This window comes from Cydia amplana, chromosome 21, assembly GCF_948474715.1.
Source record: "Cydia amplana chromosome 21, ilCydAmpl1.1, whole genome shotgun sequence".
NCBI lineage: Eukaryota > Metazoa > Arthropoda > Insecta > Lepidoptera > Tortricidae > Cydia > Cydia amplana.
The window spans coordinates 10847282-10862612 of record NC_086089.1 but is presented as its reverse complement, the minus strand read 5'-3'; the positions used below and the strand labels follow the sequence as shown (position 1 = coordinate 10862612).

General features: G+C 35.0%; 1 protein-coding gene across 1 annotated transcript; it reads left to right on the top strand.

The window, feature by feature from the left end:
* The first annotated feature begins 2027 nt into the window (after nt 1-2027).
* LOC134658226 (uncharacterized) lies at nt 2028-14550 on the top strand. Its single transcript, XM_063513837.1, has 4 exons — nt 2028-2109; nt 9020-9113; nt 13740-13842; nt 14425-14550. The coding sequence occupies exons 1-4, from the start codon at nt 2043-2045 to the stop codon at nt 14548-14550; spliced, it is 390 nt and encodes a 129-aa protein (XP_063369907.1). The 5' UTR covers nt 2028-2042.
* Nucleotides 14551-15331: the final 781 nt, after the last annotated feature.

The window sequence follows — 15331 nt, the reverse complement described above, 5'->3', positions numbered from 1 at the left end:
GCTAAAACTAAATGAGTGTTATTAACAGTTTTCAGTTATATAAGTTCTTGTGGCATGTGCCTTATCTCTAATATTTAAGGCAATGGTATAATTTCAATTTCAATATTTTTTATTCCACATAATTATAAGCTTACAGTAAAATATAGTTGGTCAAACCAAATTTGTCAGTAAATAAGAACAAAAAAACTATAGATAGGTAACTCATCCTTTTCCTTTGGGTGCTAGTACTAGTGTAAGACTAAGATAGTACGATTCTCTCTATGTTTGAAATGAGACAGTCCTTTGACAAACTATAACAACCAAAGTTAATGTGATTGATAATATGTATGTACCTACCTAATACTAATTGAGTAGGTGTGTAAATTAATCGTGAATTGATTACATTTGTAATTATTCTTAAATTAAGTTAGTCTTGTATCGATTCCATTGTGTTACGAAAATTTCACCAAGCAAATTGTATTGTATTGTATTTATACTAATTCATAGCTTTTATTTCTGAAAATATTATGTAACTTAACAGTTAACTTACCTACCCTTAAACCTTTAATAGGAACCAGATCGCCTGCAATTAATTATTTATTATTAAATTATTATCGTAAAATGTTTATATTCTTTTAAATTGTTGTTATCAAATGTTCATTATACTAATCATAATAGGTACCTACATTTTTCTGTTTAAAAGTCAAAATTAAAACATTAGGTACCTACCTAATTTGTGAAATAACATTTTATCACTGTGATTATTTAGTCTGTGTCCAGACGAGACAATTTTTCGCCAATCTGATGAAATTGTCCGATCAAATCAGGACGTGCGGACGCAAACGCCAATTTGGCTCGCCGAATTCGACCGCCGATTACGACCGATATTACTGAAAAGCGGCCAAGTGCGAGTCGGACTCGCCCATGAAGGGTTCCGTAGACTTGTACAGAAAGGTAAATTGCGGTTTACGATTTATGACGTATAAAAAAAAACTACTTACTCTAGTAACTCTAGCAACGAGATCTATCTCGTTCAAACCAATTTTCGGTAAAAGTTTGCATGGTAATGTACATCATATATTTTTTTAGTTTTATCGTTCTCTTATTTTAGAAGTTACAGGGGACACACACACACACATTTTACCACTTTGGAAGTGTCTCTCGCGCAAACTATTCAGTTTAGAAAAAAATTATATTAGAAACCTCAATATCATTTTTAAAGACCTATCCATAGACACCCCACACATATGGGTTTGATGAAAAAAAAATTGAGTTTCAGTTCTAAGTATGGGGAACCCCCAAAATTTATTGTTTTCTTTTCTATTTTTGTGTGAAAATCTTAATGCGGTTCACAGAATACATCTACTAACCAAGTTACAACAGTATAGTTCTTATACTTTCGGAAAAAAGTCGCTGTGACATACGGACGGATAGACAGACAGACAGACATGACGAATCCATAAGGGTTCCGTTTTTTGCCATTTGGCTACGGAACCCTAAAAAATGGGGTGCGGACGCAAGAATACCAATTTGTGATGCTAGTATTTTCGTTTTGGAGCATTTTTTTTAACTTAGAGGGCTCAAATATCACCATAAATCTTAAATTGGTGATTACATTGGAGATTGACGCCAATTATTTTCCTGATCAAATCGGTCGATTTGCCCAGCCCGTCTGGATACAGCTTAATGCCATGTAGTGAAAAGTAATCAATTAAAACACATTAGGTACCCCGGTATTAGGATTAATTAACAATTACAATTTTTTGTTAACGAGGTATAATATATGTATGTACCTACTTAACAAACAAGCTAATTAACCTTACCTATATAATAGCAATTAAAATAAGATGACAAAATAAAAATAAAATTATTAATTTATATAGTTAGGTACTTTCATAGCGTACAAAATAACACTACCTACTTAATTACAGTTATTTTGTTATTATCAACTCCGATTAGGCTCTGATAATACGTAAACTCATAATTAAGCAGTATAATTTGATAAAAACAATACTATAAAAGGACTGCGTTGGTATTACAATTTTTTTAAACATATTTACGCCATGGCTTCACTCGGTATATTCCTATTCTTAATTTGTGTTAAATATACTTTTGGATATAGTTTTATGGGTAAGTTGTTATTTCAAAGCTATGAAATTATTGATAACAGGCAGCCTAGGCAACGTGCCAATCGCTTCCGTAGCGGTCGAAACGCAACTGTCACTGTCGCACTAATATGGAAGAGTGATAGAGAGACACAAAGCGATTCGATGGCGAAGCGATAGCGATTGTCACCTTGGCTAGGTCACCAGTACTACTTAGTACTACCCATTCCTAGTACCTATTCCTATAAGCAGAGATGCGATTTATTTGAAATACTTCTATTTAAAATGCAAATATAAAATGCAAAATACCTATTTTGTATTTTGCATTTAAATGCCTTTTAGTAAAAAACATTTTGTATTTTATTTGAAATACTTTTCGAGATGTATTTTGCATTTTTAATATTCATTTCAAAATGCAAAATACTTTGTGGTTAAGTTTAGTCAACATTACCGGTCAAACAAAATGAAATGAATGAATGACGCTTGTATTGCAGAATTTGACCGATAGAGGCGCCTGCTAGCCATGCGCGCCCTTTTTAGGGTTCCGTACCCAAAGGGTAAAAACGGGACCCTATTACTAAGACTCCGCTGTCCGTCCGTCCGTCTGTCACCAGGCTGTATCTCACGAACCGTGATAGCTAGACAGTTGAAATTTTCACAGATGGTGTATTTCTGTTGCCGCTATAACAACAAATACTAAAAACAGAATAAAATAAAGATTTAAGTGGGGCTCCCATACAAAAAACGTGATTTTTGACCGAAGTTAAGCAACGTCGCGTCGGGCGGGGTCAGTACTTGGATGGGTGACCATTTTTTAGGATTCCGTACCCAAAGGGTAAAAACGGGACCCTATTACTAAGACTCCGCTGTCCGTCCGTCCGTCCGTCTGTCACCAGGCTGTATCTCACGAACCGTGATAGCTAGACAGTTGAAATTTTCACAGATGATGTATTTCTGTTGCCGCTATAACAACAAATACTAAAAACAGAATAAAATAAAGATTTAAGTGGGGCTCCCATCCAACAAACGTGATTTTTGACCGAAGTTAAGCAACGTCGGGCGGGGTCAGTACTTGGATGGGTGACCGTTTTTTTGCTTGTTTTGCTCTATTTTTTGTTGATGGTGCGGAACCCTCCGTGCGCGAGTCCGACTCGCACTTGGCCGGTTTTTTTGCTTGTTTTGCTCTATTTTTTGTTGATGGTGCGGAACCCTCCGTGCGCGAGTCCGACTCGCACTTGGCCGGTTTTTTTCTTCTTTGGTCGGAGTGCGCGCCTTATAGCCGGTTTAGATTCGCGACTCGGCTCGCGGCGCGTCTCGTGGCTCGCCTCGACACACTCGCGTTCGGCTTGTCATTCGGTTATAAACCTTATGCCGTGCCGTTAGTGTTTAAATTATATTAGCTCGACGAGCTTGCGAGCTACGAGACGAGCCGCGAGCCCATTGATACGCGTATTGATAAACTAGCTGTTGCCCGCGACTTCGTACGCGTGGATTTGTATATTGGTGGTTATATATTCTATATTAGCTTAGAACATTATGCAGAAAACGATAGCAGTAGGGACTGCAGTTAATCATTTGTTAATTATTATACACAACCTGGCTACGAAGTTTCAAGCCCCTAACTGAATAAAATTGTTCTCGATATAATCCCTCTCAACCCCCAGCATATTTTCAAGTCCACTATTTAGTAAAACCTACTACCTAACTACCTATTTACGAAGTTTGAAGTTCCTAGCTTTAAATAAAATTTGAACTCTCTACCAACTTTCAACCCCTTCTTAAACCTTTTAGGGGATGAATTTTTAAAAAAGCTGAAATTACTTATTATGTATTATAATAATATGCCTTTATACAACGATTCAAGCCCCACACTCAAAAAAATGTTTGACCTCCATACAAATTTTCAACCCCTTTTTTACCAACTTGAGGGAAGAATTTTCAAAATTGCCGAAATTACTTTTCTTGTATTCTAATAATATGTCTTTATACAAAGATTCAAGTCCCGCACACAAAAATGTTTGATCTCCATACAAACTTTCAACCCCTTTTTCACCACCTTGGGGGATGAATTTTCAAAAACGCTGAAATTACTTTTCTTGTATTCTTATAATATGCCCTTATACGAAGATTCAAATCCCACACTCAATAAAATATTTGATGTGCATACAAACTTTCAACCCCTTTTTCACCACATTGGGGGATGAATTTTCAAAAACGCTGAAATTACTTTTCTTGTATTCTAATAATATGCCTTTATACAAAGATTCAAGTCCCGCACTCAAAAAAAATGTTTGATCTCCATACAAACTTTCAACCCCTATTTAACCCTTTCAAGGGAGGAATTTTTAAAAACGCTGAAATTACTTTTCTTGTATTCTTATAGTATGCCCTTGTACAAAGATTCAAGTCCCGCACTCAAAAAAATTTTTGATGTGCATACAAACATTCAACCCCTTTTTCACCACCTTGAGGGATGAATTTTCCAAAACGCTGAAATTAGTTTTCTTCTATTTTATTATAATACCTTTTTACGAAGTTTCAAGTTCCTAGCTTACAATAAAATTTGAACCCCAAGACAAACTTTCATCCCCTTTTTAACCCCCTTAGGGGTTCAATTTCCAAAAAACGTCCCATAGCTTTTTTTTGTAATCGGCTATTATGCCTTTCTAAGAAGTTTCAAAGCATTTGTAATGGATTCAAATTTTCAACCCCTTTATATCCCTTTTAGGAGATGAATTTTCAAAAACGCTGAAATTACTTTTCTTGTATTCTAATAATATCTCCATATACGAAGTTTCAAGTCCCGCAAACAAAAAAATTTTTCTTCTCCATACAAACTTTCAACCCCTTTTTCACCACCTTAGGGGATGAATTTTCAAAAACGCTAAAATTAGTTTTCTTGTTTTTTAATATTATACCTTTTGATAAAGTTTCTAATTCCTAGTTCAAAATAAAACTTGAACCCCATACAAACTTTCATCCCCTTTTTAACCCCCTTAGGGGTAGAATTTCTCAAAATCGCTTCTTAGCTCTTATACATTTTATAAATGCAACCTCGTGTCCAAATTTTAACTTTCTAGCATTTGTAGTTTCGGCTCTGCGTTGATGAGTCAGTCAGTCAGTCAATCAGTCAGGACACGTGCATTTATATATATAGATAGATAGATAGCTGTTGCCCGCGACTTCGTAGTTCGTACGCGTGGATTTGTATATTGGTGGTTATATATTCTACATTAGCTTAGAACATTATGCAGCAAAATATTGCAGTAGGACGGTTAATCATTTGTTAATTATTAATATTATACAACGCATGAGATTTGTCTTTCACAACCCACGAAGTTTCTAGCCCCTAACTAAATAAAATTGTTCTCGACATAATTCCTCTCAACCCCCTTAGAAGATTTTCATGTCCTCTATTTAATAAGACCTACTACCTAATTACCTATTTACGTAGTTTGAAGTAAATAAAATTTGAACCCTATATAAACTTTCAACCCCTTTTTAACCATTTTAGGGGATGAATTTTTAAAAACGCTGAAATTACTTTTCTTGTATTCTAATAATATGCCTCTGTACAAAGATTCAACAACCCGTTCTCACAAAAATGTTTGAACTCCATACAAAATTTCAACCCCTTTTTCACCACCTTGAGATATAAATTTTCAAAAACGCTGTAAATTTTTTTTTCGTTTTAATTTAATATCTTTTTATGAAGTTTCAAGTTCCTAGCTTAAAATAAAATTTGTACCCTGTACAAACTTTCAACCCCTTTTTAAACCTGTTAGGGGATGAATTTTACAAAACGCTGAAATTACTTGTATTATCTTCTAATAATATCCTCAAATACAAAGATTCAAGTCCCGCGCTCGAAAAAAAATTTGATATCCATACAAACTTTCAACCCCTTTTTCGTCACCTTAGGGGATGAACTTTCAAAAACACTGAAATTAGTTTTCTTGTGTTTAAATTTAATATCTTTTTGCAAATTTTCAAGTTCCTACCTTAAAATAAAATTTGCACCCCAAGACGAACTTTCATCCCCTTTTTAAATCCCTTAGGGGTTTGAACTTCCAAAAACGTTGCAATTACTTTATTTTGTAATCGGCTATCATGCCTTTCTAAGAAGTTTCAAAGCATTTGTTATGGATTCAAACTTTTAACCCCTTTTTTACCACTTTACGGGATGAATTTTCAAAAACGCAGAAATTTGTTTTCTTATATTTTAATAATATATCTTTTTACGAACTTTCAAGTACCTAGCTTAAAATAAAATTTGAACCACATACAAACTTTCAACCTCTTTTTAACCCTGTTAGGGGATGAATTTTACAAAACGCTGAAATCACTTTTCCTGTCTTTTCATTATATCTCCAAATACAAAGATTCCAGTCCCGCGCTCGAAAAAATGTTTGATATCCATACAAACTTTCAACCCTTTTTTCACCACCTTAGGGGATAAACTTTCAAAAACGCTGAAATTAGTTTTCTTGCATTTTAATAATACTTATATCCTTTTACGAACTTTCAAGTACCTAGCTTAAAATAAAATTTGAACCACATACAAACTTTCAACCTCTTTATAACCCTGTTAGGGGAAGAATTTTACAAAACGCTGAAATTACTTTTCCTGTCTTTTAATAATATCCCCAAATACAAAGATTCCAGTCCCGCACTCGAAAAAATGTTTGATATCCATACAAACTTTCAACCCTTTTTTCACCACCTTAGGGGATGAATTTTCAAAACGCTGAAATTATTTTTCTTGTATTTTAATAATATATCTTTTTACGAACTTTCAAGTACCTAGCTTAAAATAAAATTTGAACCACATACAAACTTTCAACCTCTTTTTAACCCTGTTAGGGGATTAATTTTACAAAAGGCTGAAATTACTTTTCCTGTCTTTTAATAATATCCCCAAATACAAAGATTCCAGTCCCGCGCTCGAAAAAATGTTTGATATCCATACAAACTTTCAACCCTTTTTTCACCACCTTAGGAGATGAATTTTCAAAAACGCTGAATTTATTTTTTTTGTATTTTAATAATATATCTTTTTACGAACTTTCAAGTACCTAGCTTAAAATAAAATTTGAACCACATACAATCTTTCAACCTCTTTTTAACCATGTTAGGGGATGAATTTTACAAAAGGCTGAAATTACTTTTCTTGTCTTTTAATAATATCCCCAAATACAAAGATTCAAGTCCCGCGCTCGAAAAAATGTTTGATATCCATACAAACTTTCAACCCTTTTTTCACCACCTTAGGGGATGAATTTTCAAAAACGCTGAAATTAGTTTTCTTGTATTTAAATTTAATATCTTTTTGCAAAGTTTCAAGTTCCTAGCTTAAAATGAAATTTGCACCCCAAGACGAACTTTCATCCCCTTTTTAACCCCCTTAGGGGTTGAATTTCCAAAAACGTCGCAATTACTTTATTTTGTAATCGGCTATTATGCCTTTCTAAGAAGTTTCAAAGCATTTGTAATGGATTCAATCTTTCAACCCCTTTTTAACCCTGTTAGGGGATGAATTTTCAAAAACGCTGAAATTACTTTTCCTATCTTATAATAATATCCCCATATACAAAGTTTCAAGTCCCACACTCACAAAAATATTTGATCTCCATACAAACTTTCAACCCCTTTTTCACCACCTTGGGGGATGAATTTTCAAAAACGCTGAAATTAGTTTTCTTGTTTTTTAATATAATACATTTTTACAAAGTTTTAAATTCCTAGCTTAAAATAAAACTTGTACCCCATACAACCTTTCATCCCCTTTTTAACCCCCTTAGGGGTTGAATTTTTCAAAATCGCTTCTTATCTCTTGTACACTTTATAAATGCAACCTAGTGTGCAAATTTCAACTTTCTAGCTTTTGTAGTTTCGGCTCTGCGTTGATGAATCAGTCAGTCAGTCAGTCAGTCAGTCAGTCAGTCAGGACACTTGCATTTATATATATAGATAGATATGACCAAAATGTCATGCATAAGGTGCCATGTTATTAGACGTTTTTGTTCGGCTCGGCATTGTGTCACTATTTCTCATGATAAATACCTAAAATAAATAAAAATATCTGAGATTTTGTCAAAAGGTATTTTATTTTGAAAAAGTATTTTGAAAATACCTATTTTGCATTTAGCATTTGAAATACAAAATGCAAAACTATTTGGTATTTTGCATTTGAAATAGTAAATCTGAAAAGTATTTTGCATTTTGTATTTAAATGCTTTTTTAAAACCATACATCTCTGCCTATAAGCGAAACACAATTTCCATACAAATATTTTTTTAAACGCTTGTAACTCTTAAAATAAAAATTCGAAAAAAAAAACAAACGATAGCTGTGGTTGATATGCATAAATATATAAATCTGTGTCTCAATATTTATTTTCAATAATGTTAAATATCCAGAGAGGAAAATGAGGATTAAGTTTGTATAAGAACTTAAAAAGGCGATTTGGTGCGGCCGCTTTTAATTTGGCTTTTATTTAAAAGACTAGCGACCCGCCCCGGCTTCGCACGGGTTAACAAATTATACGTAAACCTTCCTCTTGAATCACTCTAATCTGTTAAAAAAACCGCATCAAAATCCGTTGCGTACCTAGTTTTAAAGATCTAAGCATACAAACAGACAGACAGGGAAGCGACTTTATTTTTAACCCCCTACGCAAAGAGGGGTGTTATAAGTTTAACGCGTCTGTCTGTGTATCTGTGTATCTGTCTGTGGTATCGTAGCTCCCAAACGGATGAACCGATTTTCGTTTAGTTTTTTTTGAGTCATAGATAATTTTATTCCGAGTGTTCTTAGCCATGTTTCATGAAAATCTTTTCAGCCGTTTGAAGATCATCAGCTCTTATAATCTTATAGTCAGGGAGTTTTTAAATTTTTTAATATACTATGTAGTGATTTAAAAACTACGTTCACAGATGAATCCGAAAGCCTGGTATGGCCACCGGAGTACCACATAATAGCTGAGAAGATCAACCTTGATGCAGGCATTGTGGAGACTATGGAGATGTGGTAAATATCCTAAAATTGAAACTAGGTAAAATATTAGGGTCAAAACTAGGTCCTACCTTGGTCCTACCGAAGTATCTAATTAGGTATGTAGGTTTGAAGGGTGCAATAATCAACCTTCAATAAATACTTACTTAAGGAAGCGCAAATAAGGAAAACGCAAAAAGGTTATAAATATTGTTGGGTTAGAAACTGCACTGTGATGGTACGCAAGTCAGATTCCTCACCTATTTTATACATCACTTCCGAGGGGGCTTTAAACAAAATCACATAAGCAAAAACCTTTACTTGTTAAGTCACTGTGTTTGTTTAATTAATTGTACATGTATAAAAAATTTTAGTACCTATATAGTAATTCACTGTAAAAACTTTTTACCGGCTGATTTTGATCACATTTTTAACGCTTTTATCCTGCAATGCTCTAGTCGACACAAGATTTTCAAAATTGTTACTTATTGCTTTTACATATTGCGACCCGAATCACTTCGTTTATCACCTTATAATATTTTAAACATGCAGCTCACAATTATTATCACTGACCACCAATTATTTAATGTCAAATAACAATATTAGTATTTATTATCAGAACGTTAGAGGACTCCGAACAAAGTGTTGTGATTTATTTCGTAGTGTAAATCAGACTGATTATGATCTCATTTGTCTATCGGAAACGTGGTTAGTTCCGAGTATTTATGACGCTGAGTTATTCGACGAACGATACAATGTTTACCGAACGGATCGTGATTGCGAAAGTATGGGGGTAAGTCGCGGCGGAGGTACTTTGGTAGCCGTACGCCGCGAGCTGAGGGTAGACCCGCACGGTATGCGCCCGCTGCCTGCACTGCTCGACGCGGACGTCACAGGTGTTGATATCGCTATCGGCCGAGGCACTTCAACAAAAAAACTTAGGTTGTTTACTTGCTATTTTCCGCAAAGCAAACATCAACAGGAATCACAATCGATATTTTTTGATTTTATCTTACAACTTTATAATGACTACCCGGACGATTTATACTTAGTTTTGGGCGACTTTAATTTAGGTGAAGCAGTTTGGGCCCCATTCGACTGTACCGATTATAATTTTAATTATAGAATCACTAACCCTAATTTTAACCCACTTATCCATCAGCCAGCCTATTATGGATAGCTTTATCCATCTTTATCCACGTGATAAAATAACTGTCACTGTTTAACACCGTGGGAAAGAAAGTGACGGACACCGTTTTATCACGCTGTCACGTAGACAAGAACGACCATCATATCCGTACAGCTTTCCTCATTTATCCACTTAACTAATTGGGGACAATTTAACCATATACCTAATAAAAATGGACGCCAGCTAGACTTAGCTCTCTCGAACTGTCAATGTAAACTATCGCCCACTGACCCACTGGTTCCTATTGACACCCACCACCCCGTTTTCTGTATTATTGCAGAGGTTACCTCGAAGGAACGCCCCTTAAAACAAGCACCGCGAGTTGCACGTCGTTTTTTTGCCGCGGATTATGAGCTTATAAATTCCAAAATAAATCAAATTAATTGGGAGCCACTCATAAATATGACTAGTATTGATGATGCCATAAATTATTTTTATTTGAAAATTAATTTAATTATAGAACAATACGTTCCTTCTAAAATTATTTATAATACCGATAAGTACCCAGTCTGGTACTCTCGTCATTTGATAAAATTAATAAAGAAAAAAAACAAAGTTCACAAAAAATGGAAAATTTATGGCAGAACTTCAGACTATAATACCTTTTCCGACCTACGTTCTGCAATAAAATCGATGGAAGTGTCTTGTTATAGCCTTTTTATATCACGAACTGAAAACAATATAAAAAAGAATTCCAAATCATTCTGGTCATTTGTGAAATCTAAAAGGGGAAACGGCAATATTCCTGATTCTCTCTTCTTTGACAACAGTGTAGGTAACGACGGTCAAACAATTGCCAATCTTTTTAACTCGTTTTTCCAATCGGTATTTACTTATGATTTATTAACTAATGATTCATCCTCGCCCACTAAATCCGAATCGACATTAAATGTAATTAATATCATTGAGTTTCATCCAGATTTGGTTGAAAGGTATCTCAAAGCACTATCGGAATCTAAAGGCGGTGGCCCTGATGGTATACACCCAGTTTTTCTTAAAAATTGTAGTAAAACCTTAGCTTTTCCTTTATCAGTGCTATTTTCACTGTCTTTTAGATCAGGAATTATGCCAATCGTTTGGAAGCGCTCTTTAGTGGTCCCTATACATAAAAACGGTGACAAACACAACATAAAAAACTATCGCGGTATATCAAAACTGTCCACTATCCCTAAATTATTCGAGAAAATAGTATATGATAAAATGTTTAATGCAATAAGACCCATGCTTACTCCTAATCAACACGGTTTTATAAATAAGCGTTCGGTTGAGTCCAATCTCACTGAATTTTTAGATTTTTCTTTGAAGGCCATGGATAAAGGGTTTCAGGTTGATGCCATTTACACTGATTATTCTAAGGCCTTCGATAAAATTTCGCATATTATCCTTATTGCCAAGTTGAAGACTTTCGGAATACATGGCGATTTATTAAGATGGTTAACATCTTACCTCCGAGATCGTTCCCAGGCTGTATCTGTCAAAGGATATACCTCCTCTTTTGTCCCTGTTTTGTCCGGTGTCCCGCAGGGGTCCCACTTGGGTCCCTTGCTGTTTAACATGTTCATTAATGACGTAGTTAAATGCTTTCACCATTCTAAAATTTTACTTTTTGCCGACGATACAAAAATTTTTACTTTGGTTAAATCTATTGATGATTGCATACTTTTACAGGATGATTTAAAAAGGTTAGATCTTTACTGCGCCAAAAACTGTCTTGACCTCAATATCGAAAAGTGTTGCTCTATTTCATTCTCTCGCAAGCGTAACCCAATTCTTTTTGATTACCAGATTAAGAACAAAAAACTGAATAGGGTTACCGAAGTAAGAGATCTTGGTGTTTACATAGACAGCGAAATCCAGCTCACTTCTCATATTGACAAAATTACGTCTAAGGCATATAGAATGTTAGGTTTTATTTTCCGGCAAAGTAAAAATTTTAGTGATCCTCGAACCGTTATTTTACTTTATAATGCCTTTGTCAGGTCGCATTTAGAATTCGCATCGGTCGTTTGGAGTCCTCAATATTCGGTGCACATTAATGCCATCGAAAAAATTCAGAATAAATTTATTAAATGGATGAAATATAGGTTTAAATTGTTTAATGGTGATAACATGGTAAGTCTCCAGCTGCGCAGGGAGCAAAAAGATCAAATTTTTTTGTTTAAATTATTAAACCATCTAATCGAGTCGCAATATCTTATTAGCAATATTTCATATAGATGTCCTAATTCCCGAACTAGATCAAAAGCTTTATTTGCCATTCCATTCTGTCGTACTAGGTACTTCAAAAACTCATATCTTGCTAGATCATGCTCAATGTATAACTCTAAATATTCAAATTTTGATGTGTTCAATATGAAGCTGGGTAAATTTCTCACTTCAATAAAAAAATAAAATAAACCCTAACTTAGTAATAATTATAACGATGTACCTAACAAACTAACATTAGCATAGAATGTACATCTATTTATTTATTTTTCCTTTCTTTCTCTTTTCTTCTCGATTTAACTAACAAGTTTAGTTAAAATAATACAGTAGTTAAAATGAAACAATAATGTAGTTCAATAACTTTCAGTTTGCTTGATTGCTTTGGATAATACGTTTTGTATTTTTTGTATTCTATTAAGTACTTCCCTTTGAGCATATCTGCTTTAATTTACTAGTGGAAACTGTTTTGGCTTGTGTTTTATTAATATTAATTCATATTGTGTAAGATTGAAAGCTGTTTGTTTCCCAATAAAAAAAAAAAAAAAAAAAAAAAAAAAAAAAATTGTTTGACGTTTACATTGCGAAGATAAGTAAAGGATGACTCACGTTAGATCGGGCCGGGTCCGGGCCGGAGCTTCCGGCGCTTACCATGGCGGGTGATTACGTGATGGTTTCCATAGAAAACGAAACGCCGGAAGCTCCGGCCCGGACCAGGCCCGGTCTAACGTGAGTCATCCTTCAAACTTGTTATAAGTCGATATCGGTGAAATTATGACGTAAGACAGTACCATTATGTAATGTATGTATGGCCATATTTAATTAATTACGATACAACGAGCAAAATGCCGCCTGCAGCCTTAATTGGTACAATGCCTCAAGGGTCTATTTTAGATTTAAGCTAGTTAGTTTAGTGGTACCTCTGTATATATATCTATTATGCAAAAAAATATTATACCTCATTAATTGCTAGCACTGGTAAGTTTTTGCCCCCGAAAAACTGGGCTATGTTTATATATTATTATAGTTTTTTTATGTAATTCAACATTAAGGGACCTTATACATCTCTAAGTAATTGTAATGCGTTAGTTTGATTTCGTAGTTGCAGTTAGTTGTATTTTACTATTGTTAATGTATGTATATATTATTATTATCATTTTTTCCTTGTATGTATAAATTCCATGTTGACGTGTAAAAGTGCCCTTGTGGCCTATTTGCTGAATAAATGTTGAAGTTTGAAGTTTGATATGTATTTCCATTATCTTAATCAGGTCAAGCGCCTCTCTCAACCGCTCCCGTATCGACTTCTACGGCGGACTAGTCAAGAAATATTACCAGTGGGAAACGGAAGAAGAAACTGGCTACGTCTACAGCGTAAGTATAGTCAGCACTGTGAGCAGCAATAGTTGCTTAAAGCGAGGTGATTAACTAATTACGCTGCGTTCTTACGTAAGCGAACAACTCGCGAACGCGAAACGACGCGGCGCGGCGCGGCGGGCCCAAGGCGTTCGCGTTCGCAACGAGATCGCCCACGTAGACACTTCTATATGCATCAAAGGATTGATTCACCCCGCGCCGCATCGCTTCGCTTCGCGTTCGCGTGTTGATCGCTTACGCAGGGATCGGAACCGGTTTTTTGCAAAAACTTCGAAATAACCATATTTTTCGAATTATTTTCTACTCGAAATGTAGGACTCAGTTGTGTGTTTAGGTAACGACTTCGTATTATTAGATTGCCCAATTAGAAATGAAGTAATTAGCAAAGAACGAAAACATACCGTTTTCGTTTCCATACAAAAAATACCCTTCCCTGGTAGTACATACGTAGTACGTGCTTTACTGTAGGTGTCATACCTGTTCTGTTGGTGTATGAAAAAAATGTATGTAGATATTTGTTATTTTCAAAAAACAAAACTTCGTTTCGAAGTTACCCAAATAACTAATTTCTGTACACAGCTAATGCCTCAATCTACAGAAGAATACGAGAACAAGATATCGTGTGGCATGCAAGTTATAAAAGACAAGGAAGATATCGAGTCAAACCTGCCTGTAATCAAACACTTTAAATATATAGGTAGGTAATAAGTAATATTGTAATTTGTAATTAAATTACAAAACTAGTCCGTCTAAGTAGCCAGCTAACTCTGAGCTGATTTCGAAGTGATTAAAGTATGAAAAATAGGAAATTCGCACATGTATCGTACAAAATTTTACAGTACATGGCCCTTTCGTTTCGACATAGTAGGTAACGTAGGTACCGTAAAATGGGGTGAGTAGGGGCAAAACTGACATTCAAACCTCGATAACTTTTTATTTTTACATATGCAAACTAAATGGTGTATATAAAAAAAAAAGTGTTCCGGACGTTTGTATTTTAGTTTTTATTTTATTTTGGGTAGTTCCATTTCATAACTTTGACGATAAACAGGAAATCTGACCTCACCCCGTAGTCCCTCGTAATTCAATTATTGGCTTGCAATTATTTTCACTAGACTTATATCGACCGGGATATGAACCGTGACTAACTTTTGTATTGTCTTCGAGCTCCCGATATTTACGGGTAACAAAACAAAAGCACAGAATAAGTTATAGTATTATCATACAGAACGGACACGCACCGCCCCGCCCCGACTCGGATTACCTCGCCCCGCGACTGGCCGCGACATGAATGTGTGCGTAAGTCGCTCTACTGAGAGCATGTCAGGATTCCGTCAGATACTCAATGACGCGTGTACAGACGTGCCGCGCACACATATAAACGCAAATCATTTTTGACGTATGGCGTGTCCGCCCTGTGACAAAAGGTTATCACGTTTCATATCCCGGTCGATATAAGTCTAGTGAAACCACTAGTGAAACTAAC